Source organism: Balaenoptera ricei, chromosome 1 (genome assembly GCF_028023285.1).
Source record: "Balaenoptera ricei isolate mBalRic1 chromosome 1, mBalRic1.hap2, whole genome shotgun sequence".
NCBI lineage: Eukaryota > Metazoa > Chordata > Mammalia > Artiodactyla > Balaenopteridae > Balaenoptera > Balaenoptera ricei.
This window is the reverse complement of record NC_082639.1, coordinates 144244434-144267723: the sequence shown is the minus strand read 5'-3', so window position 1 is coordinate 144267723 and position 23290 is coordinate 144244434. Positions and strand designations below refer to the sequence as shown.

Sequence of the window (23290 nt, the reverse complement as noted above, 5' to 3'; positions counted from 1 at the left end):
CAGTATTTCTGGAGGTAGAACCCAGGAATCTGCATTTTTAATAAACAGCCTAGGGGATTCTGATATACACTACAGTTGGAGAACTATTGGGTCAGATAGTCATTAATATCCCTTTCATCTCGAACATTTTCTCATCCAATACTTTTTCATCCACTGCGGAGAACCTGGAATATCTTTCAAGTAAAGATTTGGTCCTGCGTCTTACCCTTTATGGAGGGATCTAGGCTGACCAATGGTTGGTTTACCCGGGAGTGAGGGGATTCCCAGGATGCAAGCCTTTCAGGCAAACTGAAACAAGTCTGTCATCCCATGAGGACCCAGCTGAAGTGATTATTTCTTCCACTAGAGAGACCTGCCAGTTCACCAGGATGCCGGAAACTTCTCTGTGTCAGTCACAAATACACATCTAGTTGAGATTATAATTCCCGGCGCTCTGATAGCAAAGGGTCAGGAAACCGATGTGCCCCTTGGCATGAGGGTCAGCTCAGAAACTGTTGCTCTCTCTGTAGTCCATTTGCACGGCTCGCAGTGGGGATGGTGGGTGGGTGGGCTTCAGTCTCGTGGGGAGTTGGCAGGGCAGCTTCCATCAGCCACTCCCATCCATCTGTACAGCTTGTAGCGTGAGCTAACGTGAGTCATCTCTGCTGCATCAGTGCAAACCACCCATGGGGAGTCCGACCTCTGCCTATTTCTAGAGAGGCATTTAACGAAGACTGACCTAATTCAAGCAAAAATAGGTCTCAATTAGCGTGTGACTAACCCACTGATTTTTTTCTAATTACAAAAGAAAATTTCTGCCACGCTTGGTGACTCGATGGTGATGCTTGGTAATGGTGAAGTTGCACTCTGCTTGTGTTAATGCTTCTCCTTCTTCTTCTTTCTTTTCCTCCCTCTCCTATCCTAGCTTTCTCTCTCTCTCTCTCAAGGAAGGTTAGCTGCTGGTGACCAATCATGGTGCCTGAAAACTCTCTCTTAGTCCCTCTATCTGGCAGAGCAGCTCCCATTTTTCATTAAATGAATATGGAAATTAGAAATGAAGAATAAGCAAATTGGGACTTGTCTCTGAGACAAGAGTGGGGGCATTATTTAAAAATAGATATATAATGACGTATAAAGACTGATGTAACCACAACGTTTCTTATGTGAGGGATGAGGGGTTGCCTTCTTAGATGAGAAGGCACTGTGATGCTTGGAGTGATACACTTTGAAGATGGAGCAAGGGTTCACAAGCCAAAGGATACAGGTGGCCACTAAAAGCTGAAAAAGGCAAGGCAAGGAATTCTCCCTCAGAGGCTGCAGAAAGAACCAGCCCTGCTAACACCTTGACTTTAGTCCAGTGAAACTGACTTCTGACCTCCAGAACAATAAGAGAATAAATCTGTATGGTTTCAAGCCACTAGTTTGTATAATTTGTTGCAATAGCAAAAGGAAACTAATACACCATTTAAACTGACTTGCTGGCTCACTTATTGGAAACTACAGATTCGTCTGTCAGTGTGCCACATCAGCCAATCATCAAATCCTGCCTAATCCTCCCCTAAATGGACTTCTCAATTCTGTCCACTTCTTTCCATCTCTGCTGTCATTATCCTCGCACAGGATAATGGATTTCCCCTACAGTGGATTTCTCCTCTTTGAACCCCATTCACCTCGTTTCAGCCGAAGTGTTTTTGTTTTGTTTTGTTCTTACAAATCAGACCATGTCATTTCTCTGCTTCTAACCACCTCAGCGTCTGCTCACTGACTTCAGGATAAAGTCTTGGGGATAAACAGAGTCACAGGTTAGAGGGTTCGTCATGGAGGTTCCCAGAGTCTCCTGGGAAACGGCCCCTCTGGGGTTCTACAGCACAAAACTGAGGGATTTATGTGGGCTGGACTGTGTTAGGCTGTGGAGGGGGTGGAGTTGTGGGTGATAGATGGGAGCTGTCCTCCAGCCTGGCAGTTCTGCCCTGTACAAGCCTTGTCATCACGGTGTGATTTCAAGACTGATGAGGTGCACCAGTGGAGGCATCCCCTGGCACCTCTCCAGATTAACCTACAGGGAGAACAGCTTCAGTGTCACACCTGGGAGTGGCACCTGGAGGAGATGTTTAAGCCTCCAAAGGGTCTGATGTAACCCCACTCATTCACATTATCATCTTCGGCAGTGTACTCCCAGTGCCAAATTTGGTGGTCACAAGATTGTATCTCTGACTGTCTTGGAGAACATTGTTATTTCTCTTCAGTGTATACTGACTGTCGTGACTTTCTTCTTTATCCTTTCGGTAAGCGAACCCGCTCTGGCTCACCCGTGCCATGTCTGTGTCTAGTCTTCTCATAATTTAATACTTGCCATTGCCATTGACTAACACGGTGGTTGCATGAAGGCTAAGCTCTGAACACGGTCTATGTGCTCTCCCCTTAATGCTCCAACCTTATCCCTTCACACACCCTCTCAAAGCTCTGCCCTTGAACCACAGCAAGCTATTAATATGTTCTCCCACACCTCTACCTGGCACCCTTTTCCCCATCCTTGTGGCCCAGCTAAACTCTGCTGTCCTTCAGCCCTCAACTCAAATACTGGCTCTCCCAGGAAGCTGTTTCTGACTCCCAAGCCCCTCTTAGGGGCTTCCATAGTTCCCTGAAAGTTCCCCCCGCATAAGAATCACACAGTGGGGCAGTGGTTTATTTGTTTTCTGTAACTCCATTAGGCGGTGGACAATTCAAAGCCACTACTTCACCTGTCTTCTTCACCATCAAAATTCTAGTTCTTGGCACCATAGTGTGTGATTAATAAATACATCTGATGAATGGGTGAATGGATTCATAATAATAGTAATCATGTTTTATGGAATGCCTGCTATGTGATAGGCACCATGCCAGGTGCTCTGTGTGTGTGTGTGTGTATAGCTGACCCTTGAACAACACAGGTTTGAACTGCTTGGATCCACTTATCTGCAGATTTTTTCAATAAATATAGTACCTGTATTTTCATTTTACAGATCTTTAAATTAAGTAAGTATAGGGAAAAGTTTGTGTTCAATTAGAGATCACAATATGTGGAATCAAAAGAACTAAGGTTTGAATCCTGATTCTATCCAAACTGTTTCAGCTTCTTGCCCTTGTTTGAGTCACTTATCAGTTCCTCTATTTTTGAGGCAGAGATAGCGGTATGCAGATTTTCAATGGCTCGGGGTCGGCGCCCCTAAACCCTGCATTGCTCAAAGGTCAACTGTAATCTCTAATCCTAAATACAACTATGCAAGGTTGGTCTTGTTATCCTAATTCTGTAGTTGAGAAAACCAAGGATTAGAGGCTAAGTTACATGGCTGGGGTCACTATTCGATGCATAACTGGAATTTGGGGCCAAATCTATCTATTGCTTTATGTCAGTATATTTACTGAGCTGTATTTATAATGAAGCACCCTTTTCCCCTCTCAAACCCCTCCCAGCCATTCACACTGTAATCCCATCCAAGTCAAGCCATCAGATCTGGAAGCCGAGGAAAGCAGTGTTTCCCACATACCTGGGAACTGGGCCTGGATTCCATCCTTTATTTCCAGGCCCAAACAGTTTGATGTCACAGCTCTTCCTTTGAATTCCTTTGATGCAAGTAGCTCTGTTTTGGGCTTGGTCTTTCCCTAATACCTCCTGGGACTGTTGTGGGGGAATTATAAACAGCCTTTGGGGTAGGGCTGGGGGATGTGAAGACTCAGGTTTTTTTGTGTTTTTTTTCAAGGGAGAGGGTCCATAGCTTCCATTAGATTCCCAAAGGAGTCTTCTGGCTGTGTGAGCAAAAGGGCCTCCTGGGTATTTCCCTGCTGTTTTCTTCCCCTCTTCTGTTTTGGAAGTTGTGCTAGGGTGGGTGGAGCCTACTATGGCTGTCCAGATTCACAGGAGACCTCCTTGATCTCTGGAAAACCCACGTTAGAGTTTTTCTAAATCTCATATCCCTCACGTATGAATGAGCTTGGGCCAGAATTGACACCTAGGCTCCTTCCTGCTCTAACATTCTGGTTCTATGATTCCTGTGTGTTACAGAATCATTTAAATATCAGCACATGGAGGCTACAGGTATTTTATGCACACATGTGGTCTTGCATGCAGAAGCAGAGGCCAGAGATTTGGAAGCAATACACCCTGATGCATGGGGGTCCCCTTCCTGGATGGACTCGCAGCTGTTGAGTCACGTTGCTCTGCCCTTTTGGTACTCTATTCCCTACAAAGCACTGCAATTTATTTATGTCCAGAGCTGATGCCTTATGAACTAATAGTTTTTTGTTTTGTTTTGTTTTTTTAAATTTATTTATTTATTTATGGCTGTGTTGGGTCTTCGTTTCTGTGCAAGGGCTTTCTTCTAGTTGTGGCAAGCGGGGGCCACTCTTCATCGCGGTGCGCGGGCCTCTCACTATCTCGGCCTCTCTTGTTATGGAGCACAGGCTCCAGACGCGCAGGCTCAGTAATTGTGACTCACGGGCCCAGTTGCTCCGCGGCATGTGGGATCTTCCCAGACCAGGGCTCGAACCCGTGTCCCCTGCATTGGCAGGCAGACTCTCAACCACTGCGCCACCAAGGAAGCCCGAACTAATAGTTTTTATTGACCACCTAGCAATGGTTTTTTTAAAGGATTTTTCTGATTTTTTTTCTTTCTTTTAATGGAGTAACAATCAGGCCATTGATGCTGAAGCTATGATTCTTTTACATGTGCCGTTAATTTGTGAGTTGCTTCATATTTCAAATTGCCTTGAATATTGCTATGTTTATATGTGCGCAGTATTTTTAATATTGCCATTAACTTTATTCCTACTTTTACAATTACTATATCCCACTAATGTTTCTCCCATTTTGTTATTAACTGAATATGGAAATTAGAAGTGAAGAATAAGCAAATTAGGGCTTGTTTCTGAGACAAGAATGGAGGCATTATTTAAAAATAGATATACAATAATGTTTTGCTTGCTTTTTAAAGCTTAATTTATTCCCTTCGCGTTAGAAACCTGTCTACAGATCAGATTGTCCTCTGTGTTTCACTGACAGAAGAGGGACACCCACCCGGCATACTCTTCTGGTTAGAACATGTCTCTGAGGGTTCAGTTGCTCGGGTTTAGGGGGGTTGGGGAATGTACTTTTATGTGATGAAGATGACAAGGATGGTGTCCCTATGGGGCCGGCACTGGCTATTCTCTTTATATGCAATAACTTGTCAGTGCCATATAACCACCCTATGAGGTAGTTACTACTATTGTTCCATTTTATTTTATTCTATTTTAATTTTTTTTTGATAACTTTTTTTTTTTCTGGCCGCGCCGTGCAGCATGTGGGATCTTAGTTCCCCGACCAGGGATTGAACACTCGCCCCTTGCATTGGAAGCGCAGAGTTTCAACCACTGCACCGCCAGGGAAGTCCTATTGTTCCATTTTAAAGACGAAGAAAGTGAGTGTTAGGTTAAATGGCTTGCTCAAGGGCACACAGTTAATGAATGGTGGTGCACAGATTTGAACTCAGTTGGGTCTGACTCCAGCACTTGCTTTTATAACGTCTCTTTTCCTCTTTCTCTGTGTTGCCTCTTATGCTTGAGGTGTTCTAGAGTCATATACACCTGTGACTAGTCCCAGTATTTTGTGTTTAAGGAACTGACATCTTGGTCTTTGGGAATTTTCCTAGCTTATTAGTAAAGGAACTTGGTATACAAGTAAAAACAAGTTTTTAATATTGTAGAAAATTTAAAGGACGTGTTAGGGTAACCAACAAATGCTCGGAAGCATAATACAGAAACACCAGAAATAAGTGCAGAATAGTGTCTATTTTTCTTTGCATATGTTTCCCAGTGCCATTACCCTGTGAAATACTATGGACCTATGGTCTAGATTAGAAGGAAACCAAAAAAAAAAAAAAAACAAAAAACCCTCATCAATCCATGTAAAAATTCCTTACAGACTAACATTTGCCTAAACAAACCAACTAGTAATCCCATAAAAGAATGAAGGTAAGGAAGGCTGTTGCTGACATTCCATCTTCCCAGCTCCAATGGTGATGGAAGCCATGGCAAAGAAATTGTGACTGGAAAATACACAAAATCTGAGAGTTGGACAAGATCTCAGAAGTTTCCAATCTAGCCTCCAAGGACCTAGACCATTTTCTTATAATCAAAACCATCCAAAAATGTGGTACAGTAATTCTTACTTAACAAAATTATATGTCTTAGGGCTTGAGAGGTTATCTTTGATGGAACTGCAGAAGTGGGGGACTTATCCTAGAATTCTTGGTTTTATTTAATTGATAAAATAATTATTCAGATTAAAATAATAAACCCAACACTAGGATTAGGAGATGATGATGCTTCCCCAGGGAGAATGAGACAAAAAGTTGTCCTCCAAATGGAGACTCAAAGGGACCACTGGACCCGGGGACTGATTTCTTTCTTTTTATTAAAGAAGCCATGATGGTTAAATACGGAATGATATGGGCAGAAGGAAAGAATGGACAGTATTTCCCGAAAGTCTTGGGGAGCCTGCTCCGTCCTGAACTTGGCAGCTAAGCTGGTGTCCCATAATCTTCTCCCTCTTTTGGGAGGGAGGCTGGTTATAGTTCTTCTAGTCAAGAAGCCGTGTGTCCCATAAAGAGATTCTCTGCCTATTCTTAAACTCCTCCCCCGGACACAGTATTTTTCTGATTAGAAAAATTTGCCCAACTTTTTCCAACTAGTTTATCTGGTTATTTATTTATTGGTTATTTCCTCTAAGATGAAGAACATTTATTAATAAAAGAAAATCTTCTAGGACCAGGATGTCCTTGGAACTTTGGGAAACTCTGGAATTCCTCATAAGTAGCTGGGCTGAGCAGATGTTGACATCCAGAAGCTGCTGCCCATCCCCCTTGAGAGTCCTGGCAAGGCTTCACTTCCATGATCTCCCTTTTGAGTGGGAGCAAAGAAACACATCGAGTGAGAGAGGGAATCAGGCCGATGAATTCTTTACAACAAGGTTTTATTTATTTATTTGCTTTGACCCTCCCACCCACCCACCCCAAAAAAAAGAAACATCAAAGTTGTTCATCTTTCTTTTATGTTTAATGGTTTTCCTTTTGGATCCAAACGAGCATTTATATTACAGGGTATCCACCTGGTTAACATGCAGTGCTGAACTCTGGCTTTGGGAGAGATGCACCAATACCGTGGGCAGGCCAGCACTGGCTGCCATTCCAACACGGTCACTGAAGGGGCATCAGGCTGGCACACCGCAGTGGTTGCTGCCTGTAAGGAAGTGTCTCAAGTGCCTTGACTCACACGTGTTTTGTAATGCAGGTGGCAGCATTTTAACAGCCTAAAGCAGATCACCCAATTTCCCTCTTGGTCCCATCTGATGTGCTCATTGTCTAAGAGCAAACCAAGCAGGGGGAATGGCCTGACCTTGGGTCCCAAAGGACAGAGGGCATGGCCCGGGCACCCTGTTGTCCACTTCCTTGCAGTGTTATCTTTTGAGGCTAGTGCACCATGTGGAGTTTGAAATCTATTCCTGATAAAGCTTATCTCCCGTCCCACTCACTGCCCCTCCTCCCTCTCCCCTCCTATGGTGCTTGTGCCACTAGGAAGACCAATGAAATCTCTCCACTACTGGCACTACTATATTGAAGAGATGTTAAAGTCATCGAGATTGTCTTCAGGCTGCTTGAAAGCAAGAACCTCCTTTCTCTCCATCTCCCAAGTCTGGAAAATTTTTTTCTGGCCTCTATTAATCTTCTGAGGCCTTCAAATCCACTACCTAGAGTGGAAAGAACCCCTCTGCCCCCGATATCATGCTAACAAGTTGACCCGTGATCTGGCATAAATGAGGATCCCAGGTCACACACCTCTAAGCCTTCCTCTACCTGGGACCAGCTGGTATTTCTCACCTTAACCTTGTCTTTGTTCTAGAGCTTGTTTTCCCCACCTCTACCCCATTCGTCCCAGCTATGAAATGTCTTGCACACTTAGTGCTTTAGATTTTTCTCCTCTGTTTGTTTTTCTGGGTGAGTTCCAAATCTTGGACTCAGTTTGAGTGGAGATGGACAGCTCTCTAATGTCACCAAGAAGGAGGTTCCTCTGCAATCACAGCACTTAGGGTGGCTTTGTATAAATTTTGGTTGGTCACAAAACCCCAGGGTAGAAAAACACTGATTGAAGTTTGGCCTGCAGGCTAAGTATATAGCTCCATGGGTAGCCATTAAAATATAATACCTATGTTTTTACTAAATCTGTTGGGATCTGCTTAATGCTACATAGCCCCAATATCAAATGTAACTAAGACCAGAACTACAGTATACTTTAACTGGCAGTTAGATTACCTTTTTTAGCCCTCATTTCCTATTACTTTTATTTTTTTAAATTGATTAATGGCACTTTGAAGTTTTGCAGTGTGTTTTTCCTGCTCATCTCTTATCAAGATTTCTAATAGATTTTCAGTGGCGGTTCTTCTGTGCTACAGGCCATCACTAGAAGAAATTAGAGTACTGGAAGGAAAATTGAGTCACCAAATAAGGTCAAATTTGAATCTGGCAGTTTTGACTGATTTAGTCTCCTTGCAGTTTGGGGGTCCCCCTCTGAGTGAACCAAGAAGGAAGTGGTACTGCCTGGTACACATTCTCGGATCTGGTCCAGAACATAGAGAATAATCCATCCTTATCTCTGACAAACTGGCAGAAGAGAGAGAGAGAGAAAGACCCACCCAGATTTCCAATGCTGAGTAGGAGAAGGGGTCTCAGTGAGGATCCTACGTGTTAGCTTGTGAGCATTTGATCTAAGACTGGCTCAGTGGCCACAAAGGAGACACTGGACTGGGAAGCTCTGAGCATGAACACTCAACTGCCTTCCTGGATTAAAAAAAGAAAGTCTGGATTTTTGTTGTTGTTGTTATTGTTAGCAAGCTGAGAGGAAGAGGAAGGGAAAAGGGGAAAACTAGAGGGTGAAATTAAAGTAAATCCTGGATTCAGGATCCATTAAACATGAAGTTTCTTCCAAAAAAAAAAAAAAAATTAAATGCTTAGAGCAATTCCAAGAATGTCATAGGTCCTAAATGGGATATAGGGAGTGAAGATTTTTCTAAACTGATTTGTGGAGACTAAGTGCTTTATTTAAATGATGGGTTAGTAACTTACTTGCAAACACTTGACACACCCATGAACTAGCCAAGCATTAGTATTTTAATTTTCCTAATAAGGGAAAGAAAGTAGAGAGAGGCGATACCCTGCTGAAGGCACAAGTTAGTACAGAAGGCTGGGATAGATTTTATTATTTTTGACTTTCCATAATTTTCATTTACCAAATTACTACGCCCTTTTTAAAATTTTTTATCTTTTCATCAAGACATAAATTTTGTATTTATTGGTTAAAGATGTCCTAGAAAAATTCTGTATCCATTCTATTATTTCCTTGGCTTTCCCTATGTTTTCAGAGTTTTTCAGTCTTCTAGATAATATGTTAAGTCCCTAAAAGGAGAAGAGACAGAGAAATGAGAGACAGAAGCTGACCTAGAAGGAGAAAGAAGACAAAAAGGAAACCAGAGAGAGAAAATAGAGCTGGTACTGTGTAACCTCAGATTTTGGACTTAAATATCACATCATTAGATTGGACAGAAATTAATTCCTAAAGGGAAGCTAATTCAGAAACAATGCAGAGCACACATTTACCCGTCTTTGATGTTCTAGAGCAGGTCTCTTACCAAAAACTGCAACTAACCAAACAACAAAAAAAATCCAACTAAAAATAAACATAAATCCCATTATCTCTTTTTACCTGATCTACTCAACTCTTTCAAACCCCCAGAAATAAGAATTCAGGGACTTCCCTGGCGGTCCAGTGGTTAAGACTTTTGCCTTCTAATGCAGGGGGTGTGGGTTCGATCCCTGGTCGGGGAGCTAAGATCCCACCTGCCTCAGGGCCAACAAACCAAAACATAAAACAGAATCAATATTTGTAACAAATTCAATAAAGACTTTAAAAATGGTCCACATCAAAAAAAAAAAAAAAAATCAATCTCAATAATATATTTACATCACAGCATGACTTATTATAAAATCTCTTCTTGCATTTAGAAGGTCAAGATACCAGCCCCCCTATTTTTAGCATGGGGGGAGGAAGTAGGAAGAAGCAAGACTATAAAAATAGAAGCGCAGTTTGGGGACACCCCAGCCTCACCAGCAATGTGATAGGACTCTCCTCTGAGAACCATTCCTGCTTCTTAACTAACTGGCTTGAATTTTAAGAGCAGCTTTTCAGGCCCTTGGGTAGGTTGGAACAATCTATGAATCAGTTATCTTTGGCTTGGAGTGATCTCTCTGGGATGCATAAGTCTCAGAGGCTCAAAGCAGAAGGGACTCAAGAAAAAGACAGCCATCAGAAACCAGATGGTTCCTTCCGTTCCTAGTCTTTTCTGCCCCCAAGTGGTACATCTATATCTCTGACGGGGTGAGTTGTAGCACATGGCAGCTGACAATCGCCCCAGCAGGCTGGAGCTGAGCCTGCCACTAGAGCCAGCAGAGAAGCCACTGGCTGCTGCTCTGTTGGGTTAGACCTGCCTATGATGACTGGGTGGTTCAGAGAGGAAAAAACAAAAATCAAAAAGACAACACTCAGGGCTTCCCTGGTGGCGCAGTGGTTGAGAGTCTGCCTGCTAATGCAGGGGACACGGGTTCGAGCCCTGGTCTGGGAGGATCCCGCATGCCGCGGAGCAACTAAGCCCGTGAGCCACAATTACTGAGCCTGCGCATCTGGAACCTGTGCTCCGCAACAAGGGAGGCGGAGATAGTAAGAGGCCCGCGCACCGCGATGAAGAGCGGCCCCCGCTTGCCACAACTAGAGAAAGCCCTCGCACAGAAACGAAGACCCAACACAGCCATAAATTTAAAAAAAAAAAAAAAAAAAAAAAAATCATCCAGTAAGCTTTAAAAAAAAAAAAAAAAAAAGACAACACTGCTGACAGAGGCAGTGTTTATCAACGTGGGATCTCCTCTGATCGCCTCATGAAAATGTTAGGTGGCAACTCCTGAGTTAATCTCGTTTGGCTTTTGTTAAAATAAGAGTCTCAGTGTGGATATATAGTTATCTAAACCGGGACCTGATTCCTTATGGGTCTCTTGTCTGTAGTTAAACCATCATGCCCTGACTGGCCACTTGCAGGGGTCCCCTGTCCTCATTTCCTACAGCATAAAGTCCTCTCCTGAAACTCCAGGGAAGTACTCAATGCTCTGGAATCCACGGGGGGAAGGACAGACAGGATGGGTGAGAAGCAAGTGAGGAAGAATCTACCCTAAGGCATGGAAACGCCTCTCTTCACCCTGATTCTCTGCATACACTGGCACTGGGCCTTTAAGATCTCAAACGTAAGAGACATGAAACTGATAAAAATAGCAGTGAAAGTTCCTTAACCTTCTCATAAAATCTCAGCAAAGTAGGCGACTTTCTGCTCCCCTCCTGTTATACATGTACCCCTTTTTCAATACAACCTCATAAGATGTATTATAGCTGAGCTTAGAAATTAAAGAATCTCTCAACTTATCCCTGGCTTGACCCACTAAAGAAATATTCTGTCCAAAAACGAGACATCTAGAGCAGGCTTTAGAAATAAGGATGTAATGAAAAATTGAGAACTTTCTTAAAGCATCAAAGTTATTCAATTTTGTTCCATTACTCCAGGAGAGACCTGATTTCCCTATGATGGGCTTTCATCGAGTATGTGGACGTTTCATACACACCAGCAAGAGTTCTGCACATTACACTATCTCAGATCATCTTGTACCACCAGGTGAGTCCCCGACTGTATTTCATGAGGCTCAAGCATGCCCTAACGGCAGACAGCCCAGCAGAGGCAGGCAGATCGGCAGATAAGCTTGGATTGGGTGGACTTAACCATCTCAGGAGTTGGGTCATTACTAACATGTGGCAAAACAAGGGCTGGGATGGGAGGACAGAGGGCACCCAGGCTCATCACAAAGCCTATGTGAAGGAGGATGTGTGGGGAGGATGCGTGCTGGCCGAGTGGTGGAACATGGGGTCTTCTCTTTGTGGTGCCAGAGTCAAGGGAAGGCAAAACCAGAAGATCTGGAGTTCAGCTTCAGAGAACTGCTATCAGTGATTTTGGTACCTCATAGAAACACTGAATGGGGAGAAGTGAAACCCAGATTAGAAATAGATTCCTCAGCTAGAAAAGCACACAGCCCCACATTGGGCAGCTGTGTTCATGGATCATGTTGAGCCTGGGGGACCCTCAAGGGTACCGTCCCTTCACGGTGTAGGTAAGTCTATCCTGACCCTGGCTCACAGGGCACCTTGGCCTAGAGCCTAGAGCTCTACCCCCTTGTCTGAAGGCCTGCTGGCACTCTGCCCCCTTGGTGACTGAGACAGGTAGAGGGACACACATATGCGTACACGGAAAGAGAGATGAATTCCCCACCAGAAGTCTGTCTGGAACCTTAAGTGAAAAGAGGAGTATCTAAACACAAACCTAGTTAGAACATCTCTCTGCCTTGGTTTATTTTCTTTTCCTCTCCTTCCTTCTTTTTCCCGTCCTCTCCCCACTACCTCCCTCTTTCTTATTTTGAGGGGATCCTGAAGTCTCAGGCAAGGGAAACTGGACAAACAGCTAAAGATTCTTCTGAGGGAACCTACAGTGCTGAGTTTGATCACACTGTGTATCTCAAACACTGGTGGTGGTTCTGTTTTGCTTGGAATTTCTCAAGATGCTGCCATACTTTTTAATCCAAAGAGAAGTGCAGGTTTTGAGATTTGAAGGGGGGGGGGCCTCTTTTCAAGGGAAAGAGGCAGAATCTGACACCTAGGAATGGATCTCCAGGTTGGCTATTGGGGGGAGGTTAGAGTTCATATTTATTCAGAGGTGGAAGGAAACCATTGTACGATTATGCTGATGCGTTCCGTGACTTCATAGAAAATTGTCTTTTATTTTCTGGTCTTAATAGAAGGGTAAATGCGGGCTAAGGGATTAGAAACCTGATTTCTTGGTCAGGGGGAGTTGAATTAAAGAGATGAGTTCATAAGTTCATGGGTACTAAAAAAGCCCAAGGAGTTGGTCAGGGGCCTGCATCTATGGTGCAGTATGCCACTTTATTCAGGACTCAAGTGCTTGTGTGGATGGGAGTTTAAGGAGTTCAGGTGTCCAGGAAGGTTTCCTGGCACAGCAAATTGAGTGTCTGTCTGTAATGTTGTTTGCAGGCAAATCCCACTTCTGGTAATTGCTCTGCCAGCCTCAGTGTCTCCTGTTGCAATGGTGTAAGACATCACTTCAACACCCATTCTCAAAACACAATGCAATAGACTCGCTGGTGCAGAATGGCCGTCCTGTGTCAGCCTTTCCCTCAGGAAAGCTGCATTTCCGAGGTGGAAGAAAGCAATTTTGTGCGAAGCAGCCCATAGCAGCACTTTGGCAGGAAATGACACCGAGCAGGGGAAACCTTTAAGACAGTACAAGGCCCCGCGTCTGAGTCTCAGGTAACGATCCCGCCTGTTAGGATCAGGGTGTTACAGAGTCACACTCCCAGGTACCCCTGAGCACACACGTGTGCTGAGTGGGAGAGGAAAGGGAAAAGAGACGACGAGGGTTTCAGAGTGGGAGGCCTACGTCTCTGCCTCACTGGTCTCCTGCCCCAGGACTGCTTTGGTTTGGGGGCTGACTCTGGGCCGTGAAGCTCCATCCATGTCTAGGACAGAAGGCAGGGCCATCACAAATGATTTTGCAGCCACAGGGTTGAATCTGGCTTTTCAGAGCTGATACGACGATGCCTTATTTCTATTTCAACAACAACAACAAAACAAAATAACCCAAGTTCATAAGAAAAATAACAGCCACTGACTGCTCCTACCCAAGACGTGAAGTCGTCTGCCTGGGCTGGAGGAGGATAAAGAGTTTATCCGCTGCGATCTCAGTTGGGGGCCTCTGAGTCGCCCCATGGAGGGTCCCGGGAGGCAGGCTCCTGGCTGGGAGAGGAGGGCCCTGCCTGGTACCCCCTCCAGGAAATCCTTCCACCTAACAGTGATGGTGCTGGAGGACTGGAGAAGGACATAAGGGGGTGGTGCGTTTCCACCGAATGGATAATCGATACAGTGAAGGAGCACTGATCAGCCAAGAGAGGGCTCTATTTTTTCTCAATGCTTATGAGTTTTGGGGGTTAGGAACAATGTCCTGAGGTTGTCTTCTGCTCAGCTCCTACTTCAGGGATGGGTAAAGCCCAGGGGAATATTCAGGACCACCGGGGCCCCAGGCCTGTCACCTTGTGTACTGAGGCCCCACTGGAGCCTGCTTTGCTAGAAGGAGCAGCCCGGGTCTAAGCTGAGGTATATTTACTCATCACCTTAAAGTATCCTGACAAACTGACCCTCAATCACAAACTAGCTGCAGAAGCTGCCCGTCCAAGGGTCCCTCCCTCACGGGAGCTCCTCAGTAAACTCAGAGGGACTCTCTCATTGAAGCTTCTCTGGTTGCAATCTGTTGGCCTTTCTCATCTCTACGGAAGAAGTCCCTACCAGGTGATGTGTAGCTCACCTTGGATGTGTGTGGGCTGCCCTCTTGGGGAGTGGCTGGGAAGGCTAGACCACTGGCACTTGGGCTCACTGGCCTTGGCACAGCACTGACCTTGCTGCCTGGCAAAGAGGTCTTCTGCTCCTGGCACAGAGTCTGGGCTGACATTCAGCCGGTATGTGCTGGGCCGGCTGCAGCACCGTTCTACACACTGAATTACCTCTATACTGGTTGGAAAACTGACTCTGCCTGAGCCCCTTAAGTGCCCCCCTGCCACACTCAGCCCACCCTCGGGGCTCCCCCGTGCCTGGCATCTCCCGGGCTAAGTAAGGCCTGTCATGGCATGGGGCGCCAGTGCTAAGGCCAGACTCCACTCTCATCAGCTGGTGCCCTGGTCACACGGGTTGTTAAATACTTTGAAAATATCACCCTTACCAGAGCCTTCGGCACTTCCCTGGACCTCAGGGGACCTCCCTGGCCTATCCTAAGTGAACACAGCACCTACTGAGTGGGCGACAGGCCTCACACGGGACTGTAGCGACCAGCACCAGCAGCTCTCCGCTCCTTTGCCCCCTCCGCTACGGTGAGGGCGGCCGGACTATGGCTTTGCTCACCCAGACCAGCTCTCGCTGCTGCCACCACAGCACCCCGACCCCTTCCCCTTTCTCCTCCCTCTCTGCCTCCTACCCTTGACATCCAATGCTCCTGAACTCAGCCTGTGCTTCCTCTGGGGACGCAAGCCACAGGATAACGCATGAGATGCCGTCGTGGTTGGCCTGGTGGCAGGGGTGCTGGCCGAGGAGGAAGGGCTGGTGAGGGAGGAGAGTGCTCTCCCAGGGTCTCCATGACTCCCCAGTTAAGAGCCAGAATGTCTTCCAGGCTTCTCAGGGCAACGGGCGTAGCCACAGGCTGGCCCGACATCCCCACGGCTATAGAAAAGTGGGAAGGGGCAAGGGGAAGCAAAGCCATCCTCGTGTCCCTTCTCCCCTGGGAATAACCCTCCATGTTCTTGTATATTCTTTCCCCAGCAAAGAGGCAGAACTATGGCAGTGCCCATCTTGCCAAGGGAAATACAGCGATTTGGTGGGTTTGACAGGTTTTCCTTCTGTCCTTCCCTTCCTCTTCTCTGATAATGCACGGTGTCCTTCTATCTTCTTCCTCCCTCTTCCTCCCCCCCCCCCCGGGCCGCACTGGCTTCCCAATTGGGGTCTTGGTTATCTCCGTGTTGAGAGAAGAGCATGCATCGGAGGGGGGAGCAGCCTCTAGCATTTGTCGTCTTCTTCCGTATCACTCAGAAGGTCGCTGACAGCTCCGCACATCACGCCTGGTCCAGGCCCCCCGCGCCTCTGCCGCCGATAGTGCCCATTGGGCATCTGCCAGCTGTGCCGCAGGGGCGGGGCTGAGCCGATGGTGTTGGACCGGCCGAGGCTGGTAGCCACAGCTGCTTCAAAGGTGAGCGTCTCCTCCTCGCCACAGTCCGAGGCGTGGGAGTCTTCGTGCAGGGCCAGGTAGGGCTCAGAGATGTAGCGCTGTGGGGAGGAGGGGTGGCCCTGATGTACGTACCGGGGGTTGGAAGACTCGGGCAGGCTGGCGTCATTGCCCTCCAGAGCTTGGGAAGTCAGTGGGGAGCCGCCCTCGCTCCCATCAGCAGGTGGGGAGACGCTCCCAGTGTGTCTGAGCAGGGAGCTGTAGGAAAGGAGGGGCCGAGGCTTTGGAGGGACGGGTGGGAGCTGCCGACGACTTCGTCTTGGGGTGCTGGTGTCAGAGACGGAGGGGATGGAGCTTTCACTGAGGGACCCTGTGCCCTGTGTGGCAGGAAAAACATGGCATGTTAGCCTGGGTTTGGCATCATTCTTACTTGGGACCTGGTTAAGGTCCCTAACCCCTCCTACAGAGAGCCAACAGAGTCCCCTCTGCTACCAGTCACATCCACTCAGGGACACAGAGATTACAGGAGACTGAGGAGCCAGTACCATTGAGACCAGGGTATGTCGACTTTCAATATGCTTATGCATCTCTGGGGTCTTGTTCAACTGCAGATGCAGCTCAGGAAGTCTGGGGTGGGGCCTGAGATCCTGCATTTCTAACAAGCTCACAGGTGCTGCCAGTCCATGGAACAGACACGTTGAGTAGCAAAGATCTGGAAGCTCACCCTCTCTAGCACGTGGCAAGTTGAAAGAAAGACTTGAAGCTTTTGGGAAAGACAACTACATGAAAGGTAAACGAATGCTCTAGAGTTGCTCTGTCTGGGGAACGTTCTTGGGAATTGGATCTAAGGCCATGGCAAATACCTTCCCTCATCTTCTCTTTTTGCATCTGGGTTTTCAGTGGCGTGCTAAGACTAACTTGGCTTCTACACCCCCCCACTCATCTGCTGGTTCAGGCCTGACTTGACCTGTTCACCTATTCCCAAGGGTCTCTGAGCCCAGGGGTTGGTAAATGGACCTCCAGCTCGGTGTTGAGGCTTAAGGTGTGCGTGTAACCTAGGAACCACATGCTCAAGATCTCCTGGGAGATTCTGGGGTCCTTCCAAGTGAAGATTTCTGGGTTCTACTTTACAGTAGGTCTCACTACCGAAGCAGAAGGCTTGAGGTCCCAGGAATGTGCACTTATAACAAGCCCTAGGTGACTCTGTTCTGCACTAAAACTCGACACCACTGCTCTAGAAGTAAACTTCTCAACTGCATCTGAAAGTTGGCTGTGGAAGCCCTTCCTCTTCCCCACTGCTCACTGCTGATGGGTCTCACATCTGGACTCCGAGAGTATTGGAGCAAGGTAGGGCAGGGAGTGAGGGATGGTAGTCAGGAGGAAAACAGGGCCAGAGAATGTTTTCACACAGCTCTGGTAGTTATATCTTAGACCTAGGCTGATGTTTCAGCAACAGGCTGGAAGGAGAGATGCTCTTCCTCTTGGGATGGCTGGAAGCTAGAATTGATCTGACTTTTGAATCCTGTGTTGAGAGAGGAATCACCATTCCAACCAATACTAAGGGTCATGCGACTGGTCAAAACTTTTCTGGCTAAAAAACCATCCTTTCCTCTGAAATCTGCCTGAGATATTTATGAACTTATTTGTTGTGGTTTTGTGACTCTGGATTCTGAGAACCAAGATGGAATGACCCCTAGACACCATTGTCTTTCTTGGGGGACTCTTTGGTTTCCTGTGAATTCATACCATTTCTGAGTACACAAGTGTTAAGTAAAAAGCTAACCTCTCTGCACAATGGATGCAGTTTCCTGTGAAGCTGAGGTCTGTGTGGGTGCTGGATGCCCACATTTTGCACCTAATGTTAACAGCCCGCCCCTCCCTGTCTTCTGCAGAGGCTCAGCTTCCTCTCCATGCTCACCGGTCTGTTGGGGGTCTGTGACCTGCCCTCACTGGGAGACCGGGACTGATGACGTTCTGGGGACTCCCAGTCGGCCTGGGTCCCTCGCTCCTCGGAGTTGCAGCGGGACACGTCGGGAGAGAGAAGATGCTTTCGCTCTTTCGATCGTCCCCGCTCTCTGCCCCCTGAGCGGTGGGTGTCGGACTTGTGGCCTATGAGAGATGACAAAAGCAACTATCATAACTCTGCCCATCCTGGCTGCTGAATACAAAGATAAGTCTTACAGCTTGGGACCAGGCCCCTCAAGGACCCTGGCTTCTGCAGACATGCCAACAGGTGATCTGAAAGGGAAGAAGGAGAGAAAGACTGGAAAATGACCCTTTTGTGAAGAGGTAAGTGTGCAAGCCGCCACTGGAAAGACTTGCAAATTCAAGGATGCAATCACTCTCTACTGCTTCCATTTATGCTAGATACAATTAAGGTAGAATCTCTGCCAGCAATGTGGCCCAAGAATCCTCTATGTCCTAAACATGGGTGTGTAACTTTTTAGAGGGAAAATGGCATTAGCAGAAGGGAATTAAGAAGTGGCTATGAACAAAGTAAGCACAGTTACTGTAATGCCCTAGGACTGAAGTCAAAGGATTTCACTTCTAGTCCCTTCTCTGCCACTTACTGGCCCTATGATATGGGACATGTCACTGCTTTTTTATCTTTGTTTCTTCACTTAGTAAAATAGTTTGAACCAGACTAGTGATTTTCTGTTTCTATCTATATGACCCTTTTCCTTAAAAAACAAAACTCAAATGCATAAAACAATTCCAGGTAGTGCAGTTAGTGGGTAAAGCTCCGCCCTTGCCAGGGGGTCTCTAATGCATCCCTAAGACAGTGGAGTGGTTTTGTAGAAGGCCCTTGGGAAAACTCTGTTTTAATGATTTCTATAGCCCTGCTCTGGAAGAAAGAAATCTCATCAGCCTTTGTGATGACTAGAGAGGGTTTTGTTGCTTTGTTTCATGATGTGAGTCAGACAGGAAACCCCCTTTGTTAAGGAGCATTCTTCCTTCACTCTCCGCAAGCCTATCTTTATCTGGATTCTGTTCCCGTGATTTTCAGTTCTTGTCAGAAAAGAGGCAAACGGTGAAAACTCCCTCACCTGAGTCAGAGTTCAGGCGGTGGGCTGACAGCCTCAGGGAGGAGTGGTAACTCCGGCGACGCGACTTGTAGGTGTTTTCGCTGCTTCGCTCCATGGAGAATTCCTCCAGCCAAGAGGAATTTGAACGCTTTTCCCGAATAGTGGAAAATGAACGTCTCATGGAGCTAGGTTCTGTCACCACCTGGAAACATGAGCCCCCAGAAGAACACAAGGTATGGATTAATTACTGAAATGGTCTAAAAGTAAGGAAGATGTAGGACTGAGATTGTTGAAGATTGCAAATTGTCACCTCCCATAAATGCCTCTTGCTCAGACCTTAGCTGGAGAAAGCTGTTTCAGAAAGTGTCTTTACGTTAACATAGTCACTGGGCTGGTGCAGGGCTCCTCTTCACGCTCAGGAAAGCAAGGAGCTGAGGGTCCTGTGCAAGCTGCCCATAGAGCCATCTACCCTGGAGACTCAGCCAGGACCTGCCGTGAACCTTGAACCACTTTGAAATAAGCGGGGGCAACTGTCAAAAAGTCTCCACCATGAAAGAAGCACGGCTTTGCCTTTTGTCTTTTGCCCTCCTCAGAGAAGGCGCCACCTTATAGCGCTAGAGCTTAGGAGAGCTTGTAAATGAATAGCTCCTGAGAATGCACTGCTCTCTCTCGATCAGTCCCACGCCAGCTCCACCTTAAACTCTGGCATTTTGACTTGCCACAGATGTTAAAACAGATCCACAAAAACTTCTTGTCTCTGTCAAAACTTGATGTAAGACAGACAGACAGAAAAAAGAAGCCAGGAAAACAGACAAAGAAATGAGGCGTGGCCTGCACTGGTTAGGACAGACAGTCCTGACACAGAGCTGTGTGTGTAAGTAACTGTGTATGTGCTAGAGGAACCAGGAAAGGAGAAAAGGAAGGAAAAATACACAGGGGAAATTCTGGAAAATATTTCTTGCATGGCTGGTTGAGTCTTGAGGATGTTGAGCCCATCGGGGGCCTGCCCTTTTGCTGGCTAGGCTGTTGTGGTTAGGGTTTCACTGGAAACACAGTGTGGAGGAGCAGGCTCTGTAGAGAAGGCCCATGAGCCAGGTTGTGCTTATAGAGAAGGGGTGGGGGCAAGTCAAGGGCTCACCTGAAAATATCAGATGTTTGTTCATAACCCACCAATTCAATACAGCCCAGGATGCCACTGCATATGGTAGGTGGTGGTTGCGTTTTACCTGGGGATCCACAGTCAGGCGTGGCATAGAGGATGCCCTCCCAGATCCCGCATGCTCCTGGGTGTCCGAAGGAAGGTAGATGCCATGGTTAGAGGGCTGCACGCTTTTTAATTCACTAACCTCTGGCTCCTAGAAATAAACACACAGCCAAGCTTGTGGGACTTGATTCCATCCCATTGCTTCTCACTTCCAGTGGATGATTCTGCCTCCTCCATGTGAAGAACGGCTTTCAGAAGAGGCACTTGCATCTCTAAGGTCTCAGTTGTATGTGTATATATGTTTGTGTCTATGTGTGCACATATGTGGTATACCAGATGTCCCAAACAGAAAGCTCTAACTAGGATTGAGGGATAAGGATCACCTTTTCTAGTTAAGTATCATCTTAGTTATCACTGAGCAATGCTTCAGATTTTATAGCTTTGTGAAATTTACCTTCTGCAAGTTGACAGTATGGGGTTTATTCTTGTAATCTGAAGAAGCCATTTGTCAATTAAATAGAAACCACTGTTTTAAGGAAAGTCACCAATTTCTGGTGTCAAGTGTATCTTCTGAAACCTTAAGACACATGATTTTAAGAGCTTTCTTATGATTGAAACCATCCAATAATGGGGGTGGGTAGCCATCTTTCAGGAATGCTTTAGACTAGTGCAGTCTAATAGAAATACAATGCAAGCCACTTATATAATTTAAAATTTCCTAGTAATTACATTTTAAAAAGTAAAAAGAAGTATGAAATTTAATAATAGATTTTATGTAACCCAATATATCCAAATATTCTCATGGCAACATGTAATCAATATAAAAAATTAATGAGATATTTTACATTTTTTGGTACCAAGTCTTTGACATTGGTATATATTTTACACCTATGGCACATCTCAATTTGGACTAGTCACATTTCAAGTGCTCAATTACCGTATGTGGGCAGTGGCTACTGTATTGGACTATGAGAGCACTTGAGAGCTTTTAAGAAGGTTGGGTTGGAGAACTCTAGGGTTGTGCCCAAATCATTTAATTTTCCTGGTTAAAGAATGTTAGTTTGGCAAATGTACATGCTCTGTATAGACAGCTAGTGTCATTGTATAAAGAGTAGAGCTGCTTTAAAAATGTTTACATGGGTTACCCAACAAAGAGACCTAGGAATATCTTGGACATCTGGAGATTATACCAGAAAAAAAGCATTTTACATTTAGGAAATGACACCTAAAAACATGGGTGTATGAGTAGGGTACTATTAAAGGAAAGGGGGCCTGAGACACCCCCTTGGCCTCAATGACCATTTAGCTGAGTGGTTCCTGGTATGAATGGGAGGACTGCCTTCAAAGGACATGATGTGTGCACCTGAAGAAGTTACAGTGTTTGTTTGCAGTATGTGCTTTATATAGCACCCAGGTCTGACTCAAAACAGATGTGATAACAACACTGCAGTCTACGTGGTAACAACAACTGCAGTCAACGGGTATCAGAGGTCATGCAACACACGCCCACACACACAAATCATGGCCATGTCCCAGGACATTGAGCAGGGGGCCCCAAAGGATGGGCAGGAGTACACAGTGGTGAGTGTAGAGCACGGGCTGACACCTGAATTGAATTACAGACACCAGTATTGACAATGAGATGAACATATATCCAAAAAGTCCTGGCACTACAGCTCAGCCCTGGGGAACCTGCAGAAAGGATGATGTAATAAAGCCTCCCTGTGAAAGAAAGGACACATTGTTGAGATTTTTCTCACCAGACAGACACATCACCAGGCAAGCCATAAAATGATGGGAGGCCCTTTTAAGAATTAAACTATCTGTACCAATTAATCCCTGGGCTTTGGTGCTAATCTCCTCAGGAAGGCAGGGAATTGCTCCAAGCACTCTTACCCACTTTACCAAGAACACCCTCAGGCCACCAGTCATACACTGGGAGGGGGGGAGTATGGCTGTCTCCCCAATACAACTGTGTACAATTCCCTGTCTCCTCAGTCACAGGAGATGGAATCACTCATTTGCTGGAGTTATTGAAGTGCTTTTTCCCCTCTGAAGGGTACCCATTCCATCAGACATGCCCTCCACAAGCAGGCCACACCCACACTCCACCCACACATCCATTCAGGAAGGCGCTGGGGTACACAGTAACAGTGGGGAGGGGTCAGGGAAAAAAATGAAGGGGAGAGAAGAACACAGGTGAATTAGAATCAAAGTGACACGGAACTCACTCACTTAATACAAGCTGTCTATATAGACTGTTGCAAAGGTTGGGTTTTACCCTTTTTCTTTCCAGACCAATAACCACCTGGACTTTAATTCTAAGCTCCAGAGGGAACTTGATCTCATGGCTCCTGAACTAATAGTAAAGTCCATCATCTCTGGGAGTCCCATTTTAGCTTTGTATTATCAAAATCTAAAGTTCCATCTGTCATCCATTGTGCCATTCATTCTTATGATGATTCATCCTAAGGCTCCCTCTCAAAGGCAAGATTTCATTTGTGACTTCTGCTTCTCCATTTGATGCCCAGGGGCATAAATTAAGAGGGCTTGGCCTGAAGCATTATAAGTTCCTGAAGCAGGTAAGGAGCCTCTGGGGTTGTAAAACCTGAAGCGGGAGCATTTGTCAAAGAACATGAGAAACTCATCTATGAAAGGGGAGATGGCAGGAAACTTTCAGGGTAATTGGTTGGACTACCAGAAAGGTTTTTTTTTTTTCTGATGGAGCAAGGCTATGGAATAAAATTTGAAAATGAGAGTGGGAGGGATCGGGAAACCAAGGAAGTATTTTTGAGGTCATGTAACTCATTCATTCACCAGAGACTGCTGTTCCTGGAATTGTCCATCATCAGCTGGGTCCATACAGGCCAACTGGAATATTTCCTGCGGGGAGAGTGGACTCATCGAAGGGTATCCACTCCGGCCACTCCTGCAAAGCAATGCCAAGTTCAGAGGTAATGTGTGCATGAGAGAGAGAGAAACAGTCATGACGTAATTGTCATTACCAATTCCCACCCAGACAAGACTTCCTTCCCAGCAAGGGCAATACCCTTTAGCCTTGGCTGCCTTGTGAGCCTGGTAACTTACAGGTGGCTAGCCCTAGAATAGAAAATTTTTAAAAAAAGCTTTGGAAAAGAGGAACCACTG

At 46.0% G+C, this 23290-nt stretch overlaps 1 protein-coding gene across 1 annotated transcript in view; it reads right to left on the bottom strand.

The window, feature by feature from the left end:
• Positions 1-15700: 15700 nt before the first annotated feature.
• CACNA1E (calcium voltage-gated channel subunit alpha1 E) overlaps positions 15701-23290 on the bottom strand; it is a 370252-nt gene continuing 362662 nt past the window's right edge. Inside the window, exons 45-49 of the mRNA XM_059903912.1 lie at positions 22961-23072; positions 20166-20294; positions 18961-19141; positions 17832-18022; positions 15701-16290 (exon numbers count right to left, since the gene is read on the bottom strand). Of these exons, the coding sequence (XP_059759895.1) occupies positions 15748-16290; positions 17832-18022; positions 18961-19141; positions 20166-20294; positions 22961-23072 (1156 nt within the window). The 3' untranslated portion in view covers positions 15701-15747. The remainder of the gene's footprint in view (positions 16291-17831; positions 18023-18960; positions 19142-20165; positions 20295-22960; positions 23073-23290) is intronic.